Source organism: Hemitrygon akajei, chromosome 26, assembly GCF_048418815.1.
Source record: "Hemitrygon akajei chromosome 26, sHemAka1.3, whole genome shotgun sequence".
NCBI lineage: Eukaryota > Metazoa > Chordata > Chondrichthyes > Myliobatiformes > Dasyatidae > Hemitrygon > Hemitrygon akajei.
The window spans coordinates 57,753,671-57,776,840 of NC_133149.1; the positions used below are offsets into that span (position 1 = coordinate 57,753,671).

Sequence of the window (23,170 nt, forward strand, 5' to 3'; positions counted from 1 at the left end):
TTCGGGAGGCTGAAGGGGTGATAGGTAGGACATTTGAGAGGTAGTTGCACCCAAGGTGCACAGCACAGGAAACTGGGTGACAGTGAGGAAAGGGAAGGGGAAACAGAGAGTGCAGTTTACCCCTGTGTCCATCCCTCTGAACAACACAGGTATCACTTTAGGTACAGTCGGGGATGGTGGGTTGACCTGGCAAACGAAAGTCACAGCAACAGGGTCTCTGGCACTTAGTCTGGCTCTGAGACTGAGAAGGGAAGGGAGGAGACGAGGTGAGCTGTGGTCAGAGGTGATTCAGCAACTGGGTCTCTGGCACTTAGTCTGGCTCTGAGACTGAGAAGGGAAGGGAGGAGACGAGGTGAGCTGTGGTGATACGTGGCTTGTTAGCTCAGGGAACTGACAGGATGTTCTGTAGGTGAGAATGAAATTCCAGGATGGTGTGTTCCCTCCTGCATGCTGGCATCTGGGTCATCTCAGGTCGAGTGCTCAGCATTCCTCAGGAGGGTGGACAGTGAAGGTCGTGGTCCATGTGGGTAACAATGAGATGGGCTGGTAGAGTAACGAAGTTCTATAAAGGGAGTTCAGGGAGTGAGGTGCTATTTGAAAGGGCAGCTCCTCCAGGCCTGTGATCACAGGACTGCCATCTGTGTGATGTGGCAGGGATCAGAAGATTATACAGTTTAACAGGTGGCTAAAGAGTTGGTGCAGGAGGGAGGGTATAAGATTTTTGGATCATTCGAGCTGGTGAGGATTGCTGTGTACGGAGGAGTGTGAGTGTGTTGGGGGGGAGAGCTCATCGTTGATGGAGTGTGACTGGGCACACAGGTCTCTCTCTCTCTGTCACACACACACACACACACACACACACACACACACACACACACACACACACACACACACACACACACACACACACACACCAGTGGAGTGGGAGGGAGGGGAGTGAGAAGGGAAAAGCAGAATGAGGAAGATGGAGTTTGGGCTCCTTCACAAAGTCTCAGACTCACCCAACCCACCCCCTCTGGAATTGGTCCCATTCCCTCCCTCAGGCTGGGGATGAGCGCTAAGTTGCCTTGCCAACAAGAAAAGGAATTGTTCGATAACATCTGGTTAAAACACTTTAATAATAAGTTTACTTTAAACTTCAACATTGAAACGTACTGTTGGTAAAACGTGTACTGATGAGAAATGGTCTCAGTGAAGGTCCGAGAGTGGAAAATGAACCGGTGTTCAGCCCCATTGCTCCGTGCCGGACAAGAACCCTATCTGAGTCTGTCCCATCTGTCTGTGCTTGAGATATCTCCCTCTAATGTTTCCTCTTTCTGTACCTGTCCCAGTGTCTGTTATTTTCCTTCTCAACCCCATTCCCTGCCTTCTCCCCATGACCTTTGACACCTTTACTGATGAAGCACTGATCAGCCTCTGTTTTAAATAAACCCGATGACTTGGCCTCTGAGCCGTCCGTGGCAATGAATTCCACAGCTCCCTCATCTCTCCAAATGCATGCTGTCTGCGATTAGACATTGTGACGCAGAAGGTTAAAAATGGCATCTGTCTACTCTCTCTATCCCTCTTGTAATCTGATCAAGCTCTTTCCGGTCACACTGATCCTCCTCCACTCCAGGGAAAACAGCCCAAGTTTGTCCGAACTCTCCTTACACAGTAGCTCAGACAACATCCCGGTGAACCTCTTCGTTGCTGCCCTGAACACCAGCGGCGTAACGGGCTTTGAGTAGTACATGGTGGGTTGTTGATTAATAACGGTGTCGAAGCTGACCTGGAGAAAGCAGCAGTCTGGAGTTGAGAGGGAAATTCGAGTGGTGGAGAAGACTCAATGGACGGAATGAGTATTTCAGTTCCTACGACGAGCGGTGTAGTGGTGAGATGGCGAAGCGATGCGGAGGAAGCTGCGGGTGCAGGTAAGAGTGAGTGTCCAGGTAGGAGATGGTGTTAAGCAGCTTTTCACTACGTCTTCCAAACCAACAACAATTAACTCAGAGTGGATCAATCATAAGTGGCAGGTGGCGGGGCTCACAAAACACATTCACACTGGCTGATTTAGTAAACCTATCGATTTGCATGGTGATCTTCACTAAACCTCTTCCTACCTTCCCATCTTTACTTTCCCCCTCCACTTTCTGCTTTCCACAAGGATTCCATTCGTCTCTTCCCACTATTCTCCCTCCTGGAACATATCCTTGCAAGCGAGGGAAGTTCTACACGCTCCCATTTTCTTTCCCTCTCAGCTCCATTCGTCCTTCCAGGTGAGGCAACACTTCACCTGTCAGGTTGATCTACTCTACCTGACGCTGCTGGTTCAGCCTCCGCTAGGTCAGTGAGGCCCAATGTAGATCGGGAGTCCACTTTGTCAAGTACCTTTGCTCTGTCCACAACAAACGGAATTTCCCGGTCACAAACAGGCGAAAATCTGCAGATGCTGGAAATCCAAGCAACACACGAGAAATCTTTTCAACGATTTCATGTTCCCTGGCCACGATCATCTTACTGTCACTGTGGATACCCCGTTCATGTACACCTCCCCCTCCCACCAGGAAAGTCACAGAGCTCTCCGTTTCCTTCTGGACACCAGACCCAACGAGTTCCCCTCCACCACCACTCTCCTGCTCTTTGTTTCGCTTGTCTTCTTTGTTTGAGCTGAGCTCTACTCTCACTTCTTTCTGTCACCTTGCAGTGAACTGGTGCTGGTCACATGTGTGAATGATTTGGAGGGGAATGCAGATCGAACAATTAGTGAGATTGTGGATGGCACCAGAACTGGTGTGTGGGGGAAGTGAGGGTTGTCTGAGGTTACAGTGGGGTGAAGACCAGCTGGGGAAGTGGGCACAGGAGAGCAGCGGAACATTACTGTTACTCAAAAACAGGTCTTTAGGAGGTCAAAAAGACCATCATTCAGATGGAGAGACAGCTTCCCTCGGGGCTCTGGATTCAAACAGACAAGACTGGTGCACTATGGTTCAGCTCATCAGGTTGGAGGGAACCAGGAATATAAGGTGTTGCTCCTCCCTCCTGAGCATCAGCTCATCAATTAGGGGAACAATTCGTGGAGCAGCTTCACACCATCCGTCCCAAGCAGAACCTCCCAGTGCCAAACATTTCAATACTGATTCCCATCCCTGTTCTGACATGTCGATCGATGGCCTCCTCTTGTGCCGGGATGAAATCCCCCATCAGGGTGGAGGTGCAACATCTTATATTCGGTCTGAGTACTCCAACCTGATGCGTGAATATTGATCTCGCCTTCTGATAGACCAAACCCACCCCCACCCCCGTCTTCCTCTATTCCACACTCTTACTTCTCACCTGCCTATTACATCCATCGGGTCCCCTCCTCCTTCTCTCTCCCCTCTGGTGCACTCTCCTCACCGACCAGATTATTTCTTCTCCAACCCTTGACCTTTCCCACCCACCTGCCACCTTCCAGCTAGCCTCTTTCCCCTCCCCATATTTTTATTCTGGCTTCTTCTGGGTACATCCAGCACTCAGGGCATGTCCTTTCCTTACTGTTACTATCAGGTAGGAGGTACAGGAGCCTGAAGGCACACACTAGGAGATTCAGGAACAGCTTCGTCTCTTCTGCCATCCGATTCCTAAATGGACATTGTACCCTTGGACACTACCTCAATTTTTTAATGTAATGTATTTCTGTTTTTGCACGTTTTTAAAATCTATTCAATATAAGCATATGTAATTGGTTTATTTATTCATTACTATTATTTTTATTTCATTTATTATTATTACTTTAACAAAAAGAATTTTACTCCTCATGTATGAGAAGGATGTAAGAAATAAAGTGAATTTATTCATCCGGATCGCGGGGCCGAGAGAGAGGGGAAGGACCCGGACTGTCCCGGGATGCGGATCCATGGTGTGTCGGCATCTCACAGTAATTGTCCCTCAGTCGCGGGAAATCTCCGCCCGTGGCGCCGCTCCGACATGCTGCCAGGTCAGTGAGCCTTTCGTTTACCGAGCGCAGGCGTGATTTTCGGGAAGGTTTCGACCCTTACGCTTGCCGATGTGATCTCCTGGTCACGGCGAATCCTGGAGCGAACACGGGAGAGTCTGTGAATGTTGGAAATCCAAAGCCACTCACTCAAAACGCTGAAGGAACTCAGCAGCTCAGGCAGCATCTGTGCAAAAGAATAAACTGCCGGCGGTTCGGGACGAGTCCCTTCTTCAGCACTGAGAAGGACGGGGGAAATGCCAGAATCAAAAGGTGTGCAGTATAATCAGAGGGGAAAGGGATTAGCTAGAATGTGATCGTTGAAGCCAGGCGGGTGGGAAAGGTCAAGGGCTGGAGAAGAAAAATCTGATAGCAGCGGAGAGTGACCATAGAACATAGTAATCCACAGCACATTACAGGCGCTTCTGCCCACAATGTTGTGTCGACCATGGATCCTAATTCAGAATTTCCCTACCGTATAGCCCTCTATTTTTAAGCTCCGTGTACGGTACCTATATAAGAGTCTCTTAACAGACCCTGTTGTATCCGCCTCTACCACCTTCACTGGAAATGCGTCCCATGCTCCCTTCTGTGTGTAAAACGTACCTCTGACATCTCCCCTTGTACCTATTTCCAAGCACCTTAAAACGATGCCCCCTCGTGTTACCCATTTCAACACTGGGAAAAAGCCTCTGGCTATCCACACTATCAATCCCCTCGTCATCTTATACACCTCTGTCAAGTCACCTCTCGGCCTCCGTCACTCCAAGAAGGAAAGGTCAAGTTCACTCAATCTATTCTCATAAGACATGCTCTCCAATCCGGGCAAGATCTTTGTAACGCTGCTCTGCACTGTCTCTGTAGTATCCACATCCTTCCTGTAGTGAGGTGTCCAGAAATGAACAGAGTGCTCCAAGTGGTGTGGAACTAAGGGTTTATATCCCTGTAACATTGCCTCATGGCTCTTGAATTCAATCCCACAGTTGATGAAGTCCAACACACTATACGCCTTTCTAACAACACGGTCAACCTGCGGAGCAGCTTTGAGCTCCTATTGGGCACAGATCCTCGACACTGCCAAGAGTTTCACCATTAATATTTGGTTGGTCAAATTTGAAGACAGAATTTGCTAACTTGCAGTCCTCTGGTACTTCTCCCGTCCTGGTTGATAATGCAAAGATCATCGCCAGAGGCTCTGCAGTTTTCTCCCTCTCTTCCCACAGTAGCCTGGGGTAGATCTCACCTGGCCCCAGTGACTTGTCTAACTTAATATCTTTCCAGTGCTCCAGCACGTCCTCCTTCTCAATGTCTATATGCTCAAGCATTTCAATCCGCTGTAAGTCATCCCCACAATTGTGAAGGTCCCCTTCCCTGGTGAATACTGAAGCAAACTATTCATTAAGTACCAACGCTACCTGATCTAACTCAGGTATCGCACTCTATTGGTCCTACGATCACATTGCTCATCCTCTTGCTCTTCACATACTTGGTGTTTTCCTTAATCCTGCTCACCAAGGGCTTCTCATGGCCCCTTCTGGCTCTCCTAATTCACACTTACACTCCTTCCAGGTAACCTTGTAATTCTCTAGAAATCCATCTGTACTCAGTTTATTGGAGCTTTCATAAGCTTTTCTGTTCTTCTCAACTAGATTTTCTACATCCTTTGTACACTATGGTTCTTCTACCCCACCGTGTGCTCCCTGCCTCAATGGAACATACCTGTGCAGAACGCCATGCCAGTGTTCCCTGAACATTTGCGACATTTCTGCCGTGCATTTCCCTGAAAACACCTGCCCACAATGATTTGCAGGTAGTGATCCTGTGAAATTCATTGTCATGGCCGGCTCGGAGGCCAAGTCATCGGTTTGTCACGTACCCCGTGACCGGGTTACCGAACCAGCAGAAATGAAAAACACGTTGGAGTCTGGTATTACTGTAGCTAATAGTGTTTATTAGTAAACTAAGCAATACAGTACTATAAAAATGCAAATATGTGAAACAGGTTAACAATGGTATGTACAGAAGTGTGGAAATCGGAATCAAAACCAAGCTCTTTCAAAGTCTAGGTGTAAATGGATAGCCTTACAATGGTGAAGAGTTCAGTTCAGTTTAGGTGGAGGGAGAGAGAGAGACACGTTACCATCGAACTGTCCGTTGGCTTCCTGTCCTGTTGTGGTCATCGGCAATGACCATGTACGACCGTTCTTCAGTGGTGGACCTGTCACCCAGGCAAGGGTGGACACACAAACAAGCCCCCACCGGTCGCACCTTTCACACACTGTGAGCCCCTGATCGATCCTCCAAACCCGCACCTTCACATGGGTGCACAACGCTCTTTCAGTGTCCCGTGGTGTGTCTGCCTGTGTCTCAGCAGAGCTGCTTTTTATCATCACTTGCTGGACACCGGCTGTCCATCAGACCGGCTCCGCCTCGCTGTCTCTGCAAGAATCTTACAAGCAGGCAAAAGTGTCCTTGGAGCAAAGGTAAACAATCAGCCAAGGAGCCATAATATTAAATCCTGTCTATCTGCCTCTCATCTGTGGCGGGCGCCTCGCCCCCCTCTTCTCGCTCTCTCTCTCTCTCATTAGCAGCATAGTTCACAGGGGGGTCAACTCTCGACCCCATTTCAGCTTGGTTTGCTCTTCACAGGTTTTATTTAAAACATAAGTTAATCAGTGCTTGATTATTAAGGATGTCAAAGGTTATGGGGAGAAGACAGGAGAAAGGGGTTGAAAAGGGAAATAAAATACTCTGGGACAGGTACAGAGAGAGGAAACATTAGAGGGAGATGTCTCAAGCACAGAGAGATGGGACAGACTCAGATAGGGGTTCTTGTCTGGCATGGAGCAGTGGGGCAGAACACCGGTTTGTTTTCCACTCTCGGACCTTCACTGAGACCATTTCTCATCAGTACATTTCAATGATCAAGCTCAACGTAAATCTATTATCAAAGTGTGTTAACCAGATGTTTGTTGAACCATTCATTTTCTGGTTGGCAAGGCAATTCAATGCTCACCCCCAGCCTGGGGTACGGAATGGGACCAATTCCAGAGGGGGAGGGGTGGGTGAGTCTGGGTCTTTGAGAAGGAGCCCTAACCTCATCCTCCTCATTCCCCTTCTCACTCTTCTCCCACTCAACCCGCTCTTCCTTACGCTCCATACCCACACTGCATATGTTTGTGTGAGAGAGAGAGAGAACGGCCTGCTCCACCCTCCATCAACGATGCCATCCTCTCCCTCAACGCAACACCGCAATCCTCGCTGGCTCAAATAATCTGAAAATCTTATACCTTCCCTCCTGCACCGATTCCTTAGTCTTCCTGTTTCTGGCACGTGGCACAGTGGCAATCCTAAGATTACAACCCTTGAACTTAGCACCACATTCCCTGAACCCCTTTTGTTGAACCTCAATACTCCACCTGCCCATATCATTGGTACCCACGTGGACCACGACGTTTACTATTCCCCTTCCTTAAGAATGCTGAACACTCGACCAGAGATGTCCCGGACCCACGGCACACAGGACCATCCTGAAATCTCGTTCTCACCCACAGAATCCAGTCCGTTTCCTTAATGGATGCATCACCTATCACACAGCTCGACTCTTCTCCCCTCTTCCCTTCTGAGTCACAGAGACAGAGACCCAGTGGCTGTGACTTTCCCTGGCTGGATCACCCCCACATCCCGCAACAGTATCCAGAACGATACCCCAGTTGTTGAGGGGATGACCACAGGGGTACTCTGTATGGCTGTTTCACCCCTTTCCTTTCCCTGGCTGGATCACCCCCTCATCCCGCAACGGTATCCAGAACGATACCCCAGTTGTTGAGGGGATGACCACAGGGGTACTCTGTATGGCTGTTTCACCCCTTTCCTTTCCCTGGCTGTCCCGCAGTTTCCTGTGTCCTGCACTTTGGGTGTAACCACCTCTCTAAACATCCCATCTATCAGCCCTGAAGCCTCCAGAATGATCTGGTGTTCATCCAGTTCCAGCCTCTTAATGCAGGTTGTTAGAAGCTGCAGCCGGATCCACTTCTCGAAGGTGTAGTGATCAGGGACACTGGAGGTGCCCCTGGTTTCCCGCATCCCACAAGAGGAGCTTTCCACTACCCCGACTGTAATCTCTACCGTTCTCATTGAGCAACTGAAAAGAAGGGGGCAAAAAATCTCTACCTTCAGCTTAATTACACCTTCTCTGACTGAAGGCTCCCATCACTGACAGCTAAAGCCTCAGAATCTCCACTCGGACTCCATTCACTCTGACACTGACCGCTCCACTCGGACTCCATTCACTCTGACACTGACCGCTCCACTCGGACTCCATTCACTCTGACACTGACCGCTCCACTCGGACTCCATTCACTCTGACACTGACCGCTCCACTCGCTCCTGCACAACTTTCAGTTCTTGCTGAGCAAACCCAAATGCTGACTGGCCGCTGCTCAAAGGTCCAACGGAAAAAAACTGCTGCAAGGCTCTGCCTTTAATCTTCGACTGAAGACCATATGCCATAGAAACATAGAAAACCTACAGCACAATACAGGCTGTGCCGAACATGCCCTTACCTCAGAAATTACCTAGGGTTACCCATAGCCCTCTATTTGTCTTCGAGCCTTCTATTTCTCCAACGTCAGCAAAGTTTCCTCAAGGGGAAATCTTGCCTGACAAATCTGTTGGCATTCTTGGAAGAAGCAACAAGCAGGATCGACAAAGTTTCCTCAAGTGAAACTCGTGAAGCTGGAAAAGCAACCCGAATGAAGAAATAGATGTTGTATACTTGGATTTTCAGAAGGCCTTTGACAAAGCAACACACTAGGCTGCTGAATAAACCCACGGTGTTACAGTGGAGACTCTGGCATGGATTAAACAGTGGCTGTGGGCGTTGGGAACGGACCCAAATGCAAGACACAGACCCTGAAGTACTAGGGAGAGGACTAGGTGTATCAGGAAAGAAGTGGGGAAGAAACGACACTATACAAGACACAGGCCCTGGACAAGACTAAGTGACAGGGCATGGGCTAGGACCAGAGTAGGAAGGTGAGTCCTGGACGAGGAACTAAGAACTGGGAACTAGGAACCTGGACAAGGATTCCGAGTCAGAGACTGGACGGGGACCCGGAACCTGGGTCTTGACTCGGGCTCGGACTCCGGTTCCAGACAAGGACTGGACGTGGCAAGTTAACAGGACTGGGAACCTCCTCGGAGCCTCGAACACGGACTGGAAACCTCCTCGGAAACTTTGACCCGGACTGGACTTGACACGGAGCCTGAGACTTGGACTGGACTTGGACACGGAACGACAAACAACGACAGTCCACTCGAGTAGCGGCAAACAGTCTTCCTACTGAGCCTTGGACCCGAGCATGGGAACACAGAACACAGAGTCAGGACCCCTCCTTGGGGACAGGATGTAGGGCCGGGGCTTTACATAGAGTCAAGACCCCTCCTTGGGGACAGGACGTAGGGCCGGGGCTTTACACAGAGTCAGGACCCCTCCTTGGGGATAGGACATAGGGCCGGGGCTTTACACAGAGTCAGGACCCCTCCTTGGGGACAGGATGTAGGGCCGGGGCTTTACACAGAGTCAGGACCCCTCCTTGGGGACAGGACGTAGGGCCGGGGCTTTACATATAGTCAGGACCCCTCCTTGGGGACAGGATGTAGGGCCGGGACTCATACACAGAGTCAGGACCCCTCCTTGGGGACAGGACGTAGGGCCGGGACTCATACACGGACACTAAACACGGGGACACAAAGACAGTTCCAAGCTCCTAGATAGATAGTTTCTTCTGTTGGCGGGGCAAGGCTCCAGTCTCACTCCAGCGGTTAAACTTGACAGTGATAACAGGGGAGGACGCAGGTGAGGTTGCAGGCAAGGCTTCAGGCGTGGGTTGCTGAAAGAAGGGGAAGGGAAGGGAACAGTCCAGCCTCAGGCCTATCTTACCCAACGGAGGCAAGGAGAGGATACTGTCAAGACGAACCCCACAGAGGCGAGAACAGGATACTGACAAGATGAACCAGCAACCACACTTGAACCCAGGGCGACTTATATTCCAGCCCCAATTTGAGAATCAGGTGCCTGTGATTAAGCCCAACTGAAACAATGGACAGCCAGAAGACCCGGAGTCCAGAGTCCACGGACCGGACCGTGAACCGGAACGCAGACGTCACGGACCGGACCGTGACAAGCTGAATGGTAGGAGGCAAAGACTGGGAATAAAGGGAGCCATCTCTGGTTGGCTGCCAGTTACTAGTGGTGTTCCTCAGGGCTCTGTGTTCGGACTGGTGAGTTGTGTTATATTCCAATAGTTTGGAAGACGGAATTGCTGGCTTTGTTACAAGGTTTGCAGACGATATGAAGACATGAGGAGGGGCAGGTAGTTTTCGGTAGAGAGGGTACAGAAGGACTGAGATAGATTTAGAGAATGGGGAAAAAACAGCAGATGGAATACAGTGCTGGGAAGTGTATGTTCATGCATTTTGATAGAAGAAATGAAAGTGTTAACTTCTTCGAAATGGGCAGAAAATACCAAACAACTGAGGTGCAAAGGGACACGGGGAGTCCATGTTCAGGATTCCCTAACAGCTAATGAGTCTGTGGTGTGGAAGGCAAATGCAACGTTAGCATTCATTTCAGAGATCTACAATATATAAGCAAGGATGTAATTTGGGAAGTTGGTAATCACTGGTGAGGCCTCACTTGGAGTACAGGTTTGGGCCGCTTATCTTAGAAAGGATGTGCTGAAACTGGAGAAGGTTCAAAGTATGTTCACAAAAACAGATTCCAGGATTGAATGGATTGTCATATGAAGAGTGTTTAATGGGCCTGAGCCTGTATCAGCAGAGGGATTAGGGCTGATCTCATTGAAACTTATCAAACTGTGGAAGGGCTTGATAGAGTGGATGTGGAAAGGATGCTTCCTGTGGTGGAAGAGTCTACGACCAGGGAACAGAGCATCAGAATAGAGGGGTGTCCTTTCAGAACGGAGATGACTGAGAACGGACAGAGAGTGGTGAATCTGCGGAATTCCGTGCCACAGGCAGCTGTGGAGGCCAATTCTTTATGTACATTTAGGGCAGAGGTGGATAGAATCTTGATTGATCCGGGCATGAAGGGATACGGGGACAAGACAGGTGATTGGAGCAGAGAGGAAATTTGGATCAGCCACGATAAAATGACAGAACAGACTCGATGGGGTAAACAGCCTCATTCTGGTCTTATATCTTATAGTCTGACGGTCTGTCCCCAGTGTGAACTCGCTGATGCAGCTTCAAGTCAGATGACTAAGTGAATCCCTTCCCACAATCTGAGAAAGTGAATGGTTTCTCCCCAGTATGAACTAACTGGTGTCTCTGTAGCTTGGATGACCGAGTGAATCCCTTCCCACATTCAGGGCAGGTGAATGGCCTCTCCCCAGTGTGGATTCGCTGATGTGACAAAAGGGTGGATGAGTGAGTGAATGCCTTCCCACAATCTGAGCAGGTGAACGGCCTCTCCCCAGTGTGGATTCGCTGGTGTGACAAAAGGTTGGATGACTGAGTGAATCCCTTCCCACATTCAGAACAGGTGAATGGCCTCTCCCCAGTGTGAACCAGCTGGTGTCTCTGTAGGGTGGATGAGTGAGTGAATCCCTTCCCACACACAGAGCAGGTGAACGGCCTGTCCCCAATGTGAACTCGCAGATGTATTTTCAAGTCCGATGACCCAGCAAACTCCTTCCCACAGTCTGAGCAGGTGAACGGCCTCTCCCCAGTGTGAACTCGCTGATGCACTTTCAAGCCAGATGATCGAGCGAACTCCTTTCCACAGTCTGAGCAGATGAACGGTTTCTCCCCAGTGTGAACTAACTGGTGCCTCAGTAGACGAAATGACAGAGTGAATCTTTTCCCACAGTCTGAGCAAATGAATGGTTTCTCCCCAGTGTGAAAGCACTGATGTGTGTTCAGTTCAGATGACCGAATGAATCGCTTCCCACAGTCCAAGCAGGTGAACGGCCTCTCCCCAGTATGAACTCGCTGATGTATTTTCATGTCAGATGACACAGTGAATCTCTTCCCACATTCAGAGCAGCTGAATGGTTTCTCCCCAGTGTGAAATCGTTGATGTACGCTCAGCTGAGCTGCACGAGCGAACTCCTTCCCACAGTCTGAGCAAGTGAACGGTTTCTCCCCAGTGTGAATTCGCTGATGTTCCTTCAGTTGAGATGAACGTATGAATCCTTTCTCACATACGGAGCAGGCAAACGGTTTCTCCCCGGTGTGAACCAGCCAGTGTGTCTGTAGTTTGGATGACTGAGTGAATCCCTTCCCACATTCAGAGCAGGTGAATGGCCTCTCCCCAGTGTGAACCAGCAAGTGTCTCTGTAGTTTGGATGAGTGAGTGAATCCTTTCCACATTCAGAGCAGGTGAACGGACTCACCCCAGTATGAACTCGCTGATGTACCTTCAGGTCAGATGACCGAGTGAATCCCTTCCCACATTCTGAGCAGCTGAATGGTTTCTCCCCAGTGTGAACCAGCTGGTGTTCCTGTAGTTGAGATGACCGAGTGAATCCCTTCCCACATTCTGACCAGATGAACGGTTTCTCCCCAGTGTGAACCAGCTGGTGTCTCAGTAGGTGAGATGACCGAGTGAATCGCTTCCCACATTCAAAGCAGGTGAACGGCCTCTCCCCAGTGTGAACTCGCCTGTGTACCTTCAGTTGAGATGACGAAGTGAACTTCTTCCCACAGTCTGAGGAGGTGAACGGCATCTTCTCAGTGTGAACTGGTGACGTTTGTTCAGTTGAGATGACTAAATGAATCCGTTTCGACATTCAGAGGTGGGGAAAGGCCATGGCACCGTGTGAACTTGCTGGTGTCTCTGTAGTGTGGTTGATTGTGTCAGTGCCTTCCCACACTCTGAGAAACGTCTCCTCACTGGTGAATTTTTGGATATATCTTCAGCATCGATGACAGAATGAATTGCTTCCCGCAGTCAGAACAGGCGGAGCATCTCACTGTGGTGTGAACTTGCTGATGTATCTTCAGGCTGGATGACTGAGTAGTTCCCCTCCCTCAAACAGAGCAGGTGGATGGTCTCTCCCCACGGTGAACTCACTGGCGTGTCTGTGGGTAGGCTGTGAGTGAATCCCTTCCCACACTGAGAGAAGGAGAATGATATCCCACTGCGATCAATCATCTGGCTATTCAGAGAGTCAGACGTTTGAATCCCTTGTACAATCAATGTAGTTGAAGAACTGATCTCCAGTGAACAAATGCTGGTGTGTTCTCAGTACCCCCGGTTCCTGTGGATAACACGGAGTTACAATAGAAAACTTCATTTCAGACACAGATACAATTCCAACTGGAATGAGGTACATCTTTATCTCCTAGGATGAACAACAATGCAAAATACATCAATGGGTGAAGGAGAATATTTCAGGTGGGATTTTAGTCTGTGGTGAAAACACAGCCGGTCCAGCCTGCTCCGACATTTAATTAGATTATGGCAGATCTGGCCATGGACTCATCTCCATCGACCTGCCATTTCGCCATAACCCTTAATTCCCCTACTATGCAAAAATCTATAAAACGTTGTCTCAAATACATTTACTGAGGTTGCCTCCACTGCTTCATTAGGCAGAGAAATCCACAGACTCACCACTCTCAGGGAAAAACAGTTCCTCCTCATCTCCATCCCACATCCCCCAATCTTGAGGCAATGTCCTCTCGTACCAGCCTCACCTACCAGTGGAAGCAACTTCCCTGCCTCTGGCTTATCTACCCCTTTCATAATTTTACATGTTTCTGTAAGATCTCCTGTCAATGTGAGCTGTGGCATCACAATTTTACCCAGATCAACTCAAGCTGGAGCAACTCAACCTGAGATATACCCCGGGCTACTGTGGGAAGCGAGGTAGGAGATTGCTGAGCCTCTGGCGATGACCTTTGTATTACCACTCAGGAAGGGAGATGTACCAGAGGATTGGAAGACATTGTTAAGGGAATGGAGTAGAGGGAACCCAGAAATTATAGACCAGTGAGTGGAGAGTGCCCCAGTGGCCATCTCCCTCAGTAATCATTACCTCGCTTTGGATGTGGTTGAGGGGATGACCTGACAGAGGACGACCATGACGATCGGGTCTCTGGCACTGAGCCTGGGTCCGTGGTGCAGAAGGGAAAGAGGAAGATGAGGAATGCGGTAGTCACAGGATTCAATAGTGAGGGGAACAGACAGGAGGTTCTGCAAGCCTGACAGAGATACACGCGTGGTGTGTTGCCTCCCAGGTGCCCGGGTACGGGATCTCTCCGATCGGGTGCAGAGTATTTTGAAGGGAGAGCGTGACCAGCCAGAAGTGAGGGGAAGCGACAGGAGGCCTGACAGAGATACACGCGTGGTGTGTTGCCTCCCAGGTGCCAGGGTATGGGATCTCTCAGATCGGGTGCAGAGTATTTTGAAGGGAGAGCGTGACCAGCCAGAAGTGAGGGGAAGGGACAGGAGGCCTGACAGAGATACACGCGTGGTGTGTTGCCTCCCAGGTGCCAGGGTACGGGATCTCTCCGATCGGGTGCAGAGTATTCTGAAGGGAGAGGGTGACCAGCCAGAAGTCTCGGTACACGTTGGTATAAATGACACAGGTAGACAAAGGGAGGAGGGCGTGAGGAGAGAATTCAGGGAGTTCGGTAGGAAGCTGAAAGGCAGGACCTCTAGGGTAGTAACCTCGGGATTGCTGCCTGTGCCACGTGCTAGCGAGAGCAAGAATAGCATGATCAGGGGTATTAATGTGTGGCTGAGAGACTGGTGTAGGGGGCAGGGCTTCAGATTCCTGGATCACTGGGGCCTCTTCTGGGGGAGGTACGACCTGTACAAAAAGGACGGGTTACACCTGAACCCGAAGGGGTCCAATATCCTGTCCGGCACATTTAATAGAGCTGTTAGGGAGGGTTTAAACTGATTTGGCGTGGGGATGAGAATCGGAGTGATGGGGCTGAGGAAAAGGGAAACAGAAATAAATCGAAGATAGCGTGCAACAGAGATTGTAGAAAGAATGGTCAGGAGATGAGGCTTAATCAAAGCCAGTGGCATGAGGAACAGGGCAATAGAGATGTGGGGCAGTTAAAACAGAAAGCAACAAATCCTGGGCTGAGAGTGTTATTTGAATGTACAGAGCATGAGGATTAAAATGGACGATCTTGAAATTCAGCTGCAGATTGGCAAATTGGACAATCTCTGAAACTTGGATAAAAGGTGGCTGCCGTTGGGAGTTGAGTGTCCAAGGATATACGGTGTATCAGAATGATAGGTTACTGGGCAGAGAGGGTGGTGTGGCTCTATGGATAAAAATATTAAATCATTGGAAAGAGATGACATAGGATTGTAAGGTGTAACCGTCTAACCGTATAACAATTACAGCACGGAAACAGGCCATCTCGGCCCGTCTCGTCCATGCGGACGCTTACACTCACCTAGTCCCACCGACCCGCACTCAGCCCATAACCCTCCATTCCTTTCCTGTCCATGTACCTATCCAATTCTACTTTAAATGACAATACCGAACCTGCCTCTACCACTTCTACTGGAAGCTCATTCCACGCAGCTACCATTCTCTGAGTAAAGAAATTTTCTCTTGTGTTACCCTTAAACTTTTGCCTCCTAACTCTCAAATCATGTCCTCTTGTTTGAATCTCCCCTATTCACAATGGAAAAAGCCTATCCACGTAAACTCAATCTATCCCCCTCATTATTTTAAATACCTCTATCAAGTCCCCCTCAACCTTCTACGCTCCAAAGAATAAAGACCTAACTTGTTCAACCTTTCCCTGTAACTTAGGTGCTGAAACCCAGGTAACATTCTAGTAAGTCTTCTCTGTACTCTCTCTATTTTGTTGATATTTCCTATAATTCAGTGACCAGAACTGTACACAATACTCCAAATTCGGCCTTACCTATGCCTTGTACAGTTTTAACATTACATCCCAACTCCTATACTCAATGCTCTGATTTATAAAGGCCAGCATACCAAAAGCTTTCCTCACCACCCTATCCACATGATAGGGTCATGAGTCTCTATGGGTTGAGTTAAATGGCAAGGGTAAAAGGACCCTAATGGCAGTTGTCCAAACAGCAGTCGGGATGTGGATTACAGGAGATAGAAAAGGCCTGCCAGAAAGGCAATGTCATGATAATCATTGGCGATTTTAACATGAAAGTGAATTGGGAGGATCTCGAGAGAAGGAATTTGTAGAATGTCTAAGGGATTGCTTTTTAGAACAGCTGGTTGTTGAGCCCACTAGGGGATCGGCTATGCTGGACTGGGTGATTCCAATATGATCAAATTCACATTGAAATTTGAGAGGGGAAAAAATAAAACCAATGTGTCAGTATTTCAGTGGAATAAAGGAAATTGCAATGGATGAGGGGGAACTGGCTGAAGTGGACTGAAAAGGGACATTTGCAGGAAGGACAGCACAGCAGAAATGGGTGGATTTTCTGCAAATAATGAGGGAAATGCAAGACAGATATATTCCGAATAAGAAGAAACTTTCAAAGGGAAGAAGGACACTACTGTGGCTGACAAGTGAAGTCAGAGCCAAAGTAAAAGCAAAAGAGAGGGCATACGAGGAAGTTCGAGCTAGTGGGAAGATAGAGGATTGGGAAGCTTTTAAAAACTTGCAGAAGAAAACTCAGAAGGTTATTGGGAAGGAAAAGATGAATTATGAGAGGAAGCTGGTGACTAATATCAAAGAAGATACTGAAAGCTTTTTTAAATATATATAAAGGGTAAAAAGAGCCAAGGGTAGCTTTAGGACCAATACAAAATATCGCTGGAGTTACTGTAATGAGAGTTGCTGAGAAGTAAGAGGAACTGAATGCGTACCAGACATTCAAGAGTATCAGGGAAGTGAAGTTTGTGCAGTGACAATTACGACTCAGAAGGTGCTCTGCAAGTTTAATGGTCTGAGGGTGGATAAATCTCCAGGACCTGATGCAATGCACCCTCGGGTTCTGAAGAAAATAGCTGAAGAGATAGTGGAGGTATTTACAATGATCTTTCAAGAATCGATAAATTCTGGCATTGTACCAGATGACTGGAAAATAGCAAATGTTACTCCACTATTTAAGAAGGGTCAGAGGCAACAGAAAGGGAACTATAGACCTGTTAGCATGACATCAATGGCTGGCAGTTGATGGAATCGATTGTTAGGGATGAGATTGTGGAGTACCTGGAGGCGTATGACAAGATAGGCCAAAGCCAGCATGGTTTCCTGAAAGGAAAATCCTGCCTGACAAACCTACTGCAATTCTTTGAGGAAATTACAAGCAGGGTAGACAAAGGAGATGCAGTAGACGTGGTGTACTTGGATGATCAGAAGGCCTTTGACAATGTGCTGCACATGAGGCTGCTTAGCAAGATAAAAGCCCATGGTATGACAGGGAAGTTATTAAAGTGGGTGGAGCATTGGCTGGTCGGCAGAATACAGAGAGTGGGAATAAAGGATCCTATTCTGGCTGGCTTCCTGTTACCAGTGGAGTTCCACAGGGGTAGGAGTCGGGACCACTGCTTTTTACGATACATGTCAATGATTTTGACTATGATATTAAAGGATTTATGGCTAAATTTGCCGATAATAAAAAGATAGGTGGAGGAGCGGTTAGTGTTGAGGAAACAGAGAGCCTGCAAAGAGACTTAGATAGTTTAGGGGAATAGCAAAGAAGTGGTAAATGAAATACAATGTTGGAAAGTGTGTGGTGATGCAATTTTGTGGAAGAAATAAATGGGCAGACTATGATTTAGATGGGGAGAGAATTCAAAATGCAGAAATGCACAAAGAGACTTGGGAGTCCTTGTGCTAGATACACTAAAGGTGAACCTCCAGGTTGAGCCGGTTGTGAATAAGGCAAATTTCTAGAGGTATAGAATATAAGAGCAGTGATGTGATGTTGTGGCTTTATAAGGCACTCGGGAGACCACACGGAGTATTGTGTACAGGATTGGGCTCCTCATTTTGGAAAGGATATATTGACATTGGTGATGGCTCAGAGAAGATTCACGAGAATGATTCCAGGTATGAAATGGTTACTGCGATGAAAATCTTAAGTTTTATTCATTATGGACTGTGTCTTTAAGAATCATGCCTGTAAGAGAGAGAGAGACGTACAGCGCAAGGAGAGGGAGAGGGAGGAGAGAGGGGGAGGAGGGGAGGAGAGAGGGGGAGGGGAGGGGGAGAGAGAGAGGGAGCGGGAAAGGCAGAGGGGGGGAGGGAGAGAGGGAGAGAGAGAGAAGAGAGAGAGAGAGAGAGGAGAGGAGAGAGAGAGAGAGAGAGAGAGGAGAGAGAGAGAGAGAGAGAGAGGGGAGAGAGAGAGAGGGAGAGAGAGGAGAGAGAGAGAGAGTGAGAGAGAGAGAGAGAGGGAGAGAGAGAGAGGGAGAGATAGAGAGAGGAGAGAGGAGAGAGAGAGAGAGAGAGAGAGAGAGAGAGAGAGAGAGAGAGAGAGAGAGAACGAGAACGCTACAAGATGGACAGCTGCTGTTCAGCACACCGGCATTTAAAACAAGCGTCACTGTCTCTTTCGTGGGACACGCAGATGCACAAAGGCTGGTGGCGGAAATTGCCACTGAACTTTTAAGTGCCCACAAGGGTGGGGCTGAGGATCGATTAAGAGGAATCGACCCATGACTATTAGTGCGTTTGAGGGCAATTCTGTGGAATCTACCGGTGTGTCTAACCCCTGCTTGGGTTGGTAGATTATCACTTAAAGATGGCGCTCTTAAGCTGGTCATGTCTGGCTAACTTGGAAGATTTGGAGGACATCGAGGAGGATTGACAACATCTGTTTACTTGGATTACACATCTCTCTCTCTCTCTCTCTCTCTCTCACTTCAATCCCGTCGACCGAATTGAATTTCCTTACCACAACCATCGTAAGACTGTATCATTTACCACCTAAGCTTGAAGAAGTTCGGGGATTTTATACATTTACAACCTGTATATGCATAACAGCATTAACTCTTGATTTACCTGGTTTGAGTTACTAAATGACTTAGTTACTAATAAAATAGTGTTTTGTTAACAGCAAAACCAGACTCCAGGCGTTCCATTGCTGCTGAGACTTTTGTGTTCGTAACAGTTACCGCATGAGGAACGTCCGGCAGCTCTTGAGCTGTATTCCCTGGAGTTCAGGAGAATGACGGAGTTCTCACAGAAACACTCTGAACATTGAAAGGCCTGAACTGATTAGATATGGAAAAATTAGGGCAGAGGAGATTTACAGATATAAGGCCTTAGTTAGACCTCACTTTTGGTACTGCGTTCAGTTCTGGTCCCTCAATACAGGAAGGACGTGGATACTATCGACAGAGGGCAGAGGAGATTTACAGATGTAAAGCCTTAGTTAGACCTCACTTTTTGTACTGTGTTCACTTCTGGTCCCTCAATACAGGAAGGACGTGGATACTATAGACAGAGGGCAGAGGAGATTTACAAGGATGTTGTATGGATTGGAGAGCATGCTTCATAAGAATAGGTTGAGTGAACTTCGGAGCGACGGAAGATGAGAGGTGACCTAATAGAGGTGAATAAGATGATGAGGGGCATTGAGCGTGAGGATAGCAAGAAACTTTTTCCCAAGAGTGAAATGGCTAACATGAGGTGCTTGGAAGTAGGTACAAGGGTGATGTCAGAGGTATGTTTTTCACACAGAGAGGTGGATACAATAGGACCTTTAAAGTGACTTTTAGATAGGTACATGGAGCTTAGAAAAATAGAGGGCTATGTGGTAGGGAAATTCTAGGCAGTTTTTCAAATAGGTTACACATTCGGTGCAACAATGTGGGCCGAAGGGCCTGTAATTACACTGTGGATTTCTGTCTCTATATGAACTCCTCATCTTCTAACAAGGCACGGATCAGTTATCCTGGCTGACCATCAAATTCTCTGACTGTATTCCTGTCTGTATGAGGATGTTTCTGCGTTCAATCAACCTATGACTTGGCTCAATTTGTCTCTGTCCTTTGGATTATTTCAAGTTCTGGCCATGCTCCACAACACTACAAAGAGCAATTGCCACAACATATAGAATCCCAGAAATTTTCTATTTACTCGGATCCCCACCCCAGCTGATTGACAGTGATGAATCCATTAATGTCAATGTCCCCAATCCTGAAATGGGAGGGCAGCAGTTATTCTCATTCGAGTGTGGCACTTTTGTGATGTGAAAGCCACAAGTCACTTGTCCTCGAGGACAAATGAGTTATTTACCCAGCGGTAACTAAATCTGACGGAAGGATTTTTTTTGCCATACAGCACTAACTGACAATTTAATTGATTGGAAGGTGGACTTTTCATCCAAGATTAACTCGGAAATATACTTTTGTTCCGAGATACTAATCCTTGCATTTATACAGCTGGACCTCGGCAGTGTTTGAGAGAGACATTAGCTCACATTTCCTCCGACTGTACTGGGACAACGCTGGCAGAGTCACGCATGGCTGCCTCTTTACCCAAAAGGCCGCACGAGCGAGAAAGCTGTCTGTCAGCCACCGAACAATCTAGCGATGCGTATGCGCAACAGTGATGGCGGCGGCTCCAGCGCTTATCAGCTGAATGCTCCCCGGGGCCCGGGTATGGATCGTGGGGCTGAGGAAGAGGGAACCGACCAGGGCTCTGCTGGATGCAGGATCAGTGCGGCAGGATCTCACAGTAATAACCCTTCAATCGGCGTTTCAGACACCGGAGATTAATTCCCTCCCGGTGACCCCTCCTATCTGCAGCCGGTCCTTGTGAGCCTCTCGTCTACTGAGCGCATGCGTGATAGCTCGGACCGCCTCAGACCTCTGCGCATGCGTATGTGAGCAAACGAGAGAAAATCTACAGATGTGGAAATCCAAAGCAACAGAGGGGAAATGCTGGAGGAAAATCAGAGGGGCCGGGAGCAACTATGGAGAGGAGAGAACAGTCGGCGTTTCAGACCGAGACTCTTCTCAGGACCGGGAGGGAAGGGAGGGAGTAAGAATCTGGGGGAATGTGAGGTGATAGGGTAAACAGGGAGACGGGGAGGAGTGAAGAGCTGAGAAGGTGATTGGTGAGAGTGATAAAGGGGTGGAGAATTATTATTATTAAATACTATTAATCCCGAGTGGGGAATTCTTTCGTTACAGCAGCGACATTTAAAAACATACTTAGCACTGTGCAGACTTTACTAAAAATAAAGATTAACAATCTACACAATAATTATATATTAAATAATAACGCAGAGACTTTTGAACTACGAAGTGTGTTCTCCTGTTGAAGCGAATGAACGGTTGTATTCTGATTGCATTTGGTAGGAAAGAGTTTCTGTAACAATCCTTGTGACAGCCGAGCTGAGTGAGTCCATTCGAAATGGGAGTGGGGCTCCGCTGCCTACTCAGTCGGTCACGGAGAGGATGTGACAGACTGACAATAACGGATAACAGTTTGTTGAGCGACCTCCTCTCCATCACTGATTGAAAAGACTCCGGGTTGTTGCCAAGGATGGATACAGCCTTTCTGATGAGTTTATTTTGCATCACCAGCACCGACGCTGCTCCCACAACATGAAGCAGCAAAGAAGACTGCAGTCTCTACAACAGACTGGAAAAAGACCTGCAACATCCCGCCTCACACATTGACGGATCTCGGCTTCCTTAGAAAATAGACTCCGCGCATCCCCTTCCTGTGAACAGCCTTGGTGTTGGTTTATCAGTCACGTCTACTGCCGAGGTGAACCCCGAGTATTTGTACTCCTCCACCACCGCGACGTCTTCTCCCAGAAGGTATACAGGACTCGTCACTGTCCTCTTCCTCCTAAAATCAGTCAACATCTCCCCGGTTTCGGACACATTCAGGAGCAGGTGATTCCTCCCTGACCATTCCAAAAACCTGCCCACCAGTCCTCTGGTTTTCGTTACAGTTGCACCAACAAGAATAGAGTAGAAATATAGCAAAATAAAACCAGAAGTAATGAAATAATACTAAGTAGATTATGCCAAATGGAAATAAGTCCAGGACCAGCCTATTGGATCAGGGTGTCTGACACTCCGAGGGAGGAGTTGTAAAGTTTGATGGCTACAGGCAGGAATGACTTCTTATGCATCTCGGTGAAATGAGTCTCTGGCTGAATGTGCTCCTGTGCCTAACCAGTACATTATGGAGTGGATGGGAGTCATTGTCCAAGATGGCATGCAACTTGGACAGCATCCTCTTTTCGGACACCACCGTCAGAGAGTCCAGTTCCACCCCCACAACATCACTGGCCTTACGAATGAGTTTGTTGATTCTGTTGGTGTCTGCTGCCCTCAGCCTGCTGCCCCAGCACACAACAGCAAACATGATAGCACTGGCCACTACAGACTCGTAGAACATCCTCAGCATCGTCCGGCCGATGTTAAAGGACCTCAGTCTCCTCAGGAAATAGAGACGGCTCTGACCCTTCTTGTAGACAGCCTCAGTGTTCTTTGACCAGTCCAGTTTATTGTCAATTCGTATCCCCAGGTACTTGTAATCCTCCACCATGTCCACACTGACCCTTTTGATGGAAACAAGGGTCACCGGTGCCTTGGCCCTCCTCAGGTCCACCACCAGTTCCTTAGTCTTTTTCATGTTAAGCTGCAGATGATTCTGCTTGCACCATGTGACAAAGTTTCCCACCGTAGCCTTGTACTCAGCCTGATCTCCCTTGCTGATGCATCAAACTATAGCAGAGTCATCAGAAAACTTCTGAAGATGACAAGACTCTGTGCAGTAGTTGAAGTCCGAGGTGTAGATGGTGAAGAGAAAGGGAGACAGGGCAGTCCCTTGTGGAGCCCCAGCACTGCTGACCACTCTGTCTAACACACAGTGTTGCAAGCGCACGTACTGTGGTCTGCCAGTCAGGTAATCAATAATCCATGACACCAGTAAAGCATCCACCTGCATCACTGTCAGCTTCGCACCCAGCAGAGCAGGGCGGATGGTGTTGAACGCACTGGAGAAGTCAAAAACATGTCCCTCACAGTGCTCGCCGGCTTGTCCAGGTGGGCGCAGACACGGTTCAGCAGGTAGACGATGGCATCCTCACCTCCTCGTCGGGGCTGTTAGGCGTACTGGAGGGTGTCTAAGTGTGGCCTAACCATAGGCCGGAGCTGCTCCAGAACAAGTGTCTCCAGGGTCTTCATGATATGGGAGGTCAATGCCAATCTCAATGTAGTCATTGGAGCCACTGGGGCGCGGCGTCTT

At 48.4% G+C, this 23,170-nt stretch overlaps 1 protein-coding gene across 1 annotated transcript in view; it reads left to right on the plus strand.

Moving 5' to 3' along the window:
• The first annotated feature begins 1,889 nt into the window (after positions 1 to 1,889).
• The window catches only part of LOC140716716 (nuclear factor 7, brain-like), an 85,083-nt gene continuing 63,802 nt past the window's right edge, over positions 1,890 to 23,170 (plus strand). Inside the window, exons 1-3 of the mRNA XM_073029528.1 lie at positions 1,890 to 1,913; positions 2,259 to 2,325; positions 20,444 to 20,557. Coding sequence (XP_072885629.1) covers positions 1,890 to 1,913; positions 2,259 to 2,325; positions 20,444 to 20,557 — 205 coding nt within the window. The remainder of the gene's footprint in view (positions 1,914 to 2,258; positions 2,326 to 20,443; positions 20,558 to 23,170) is intronic.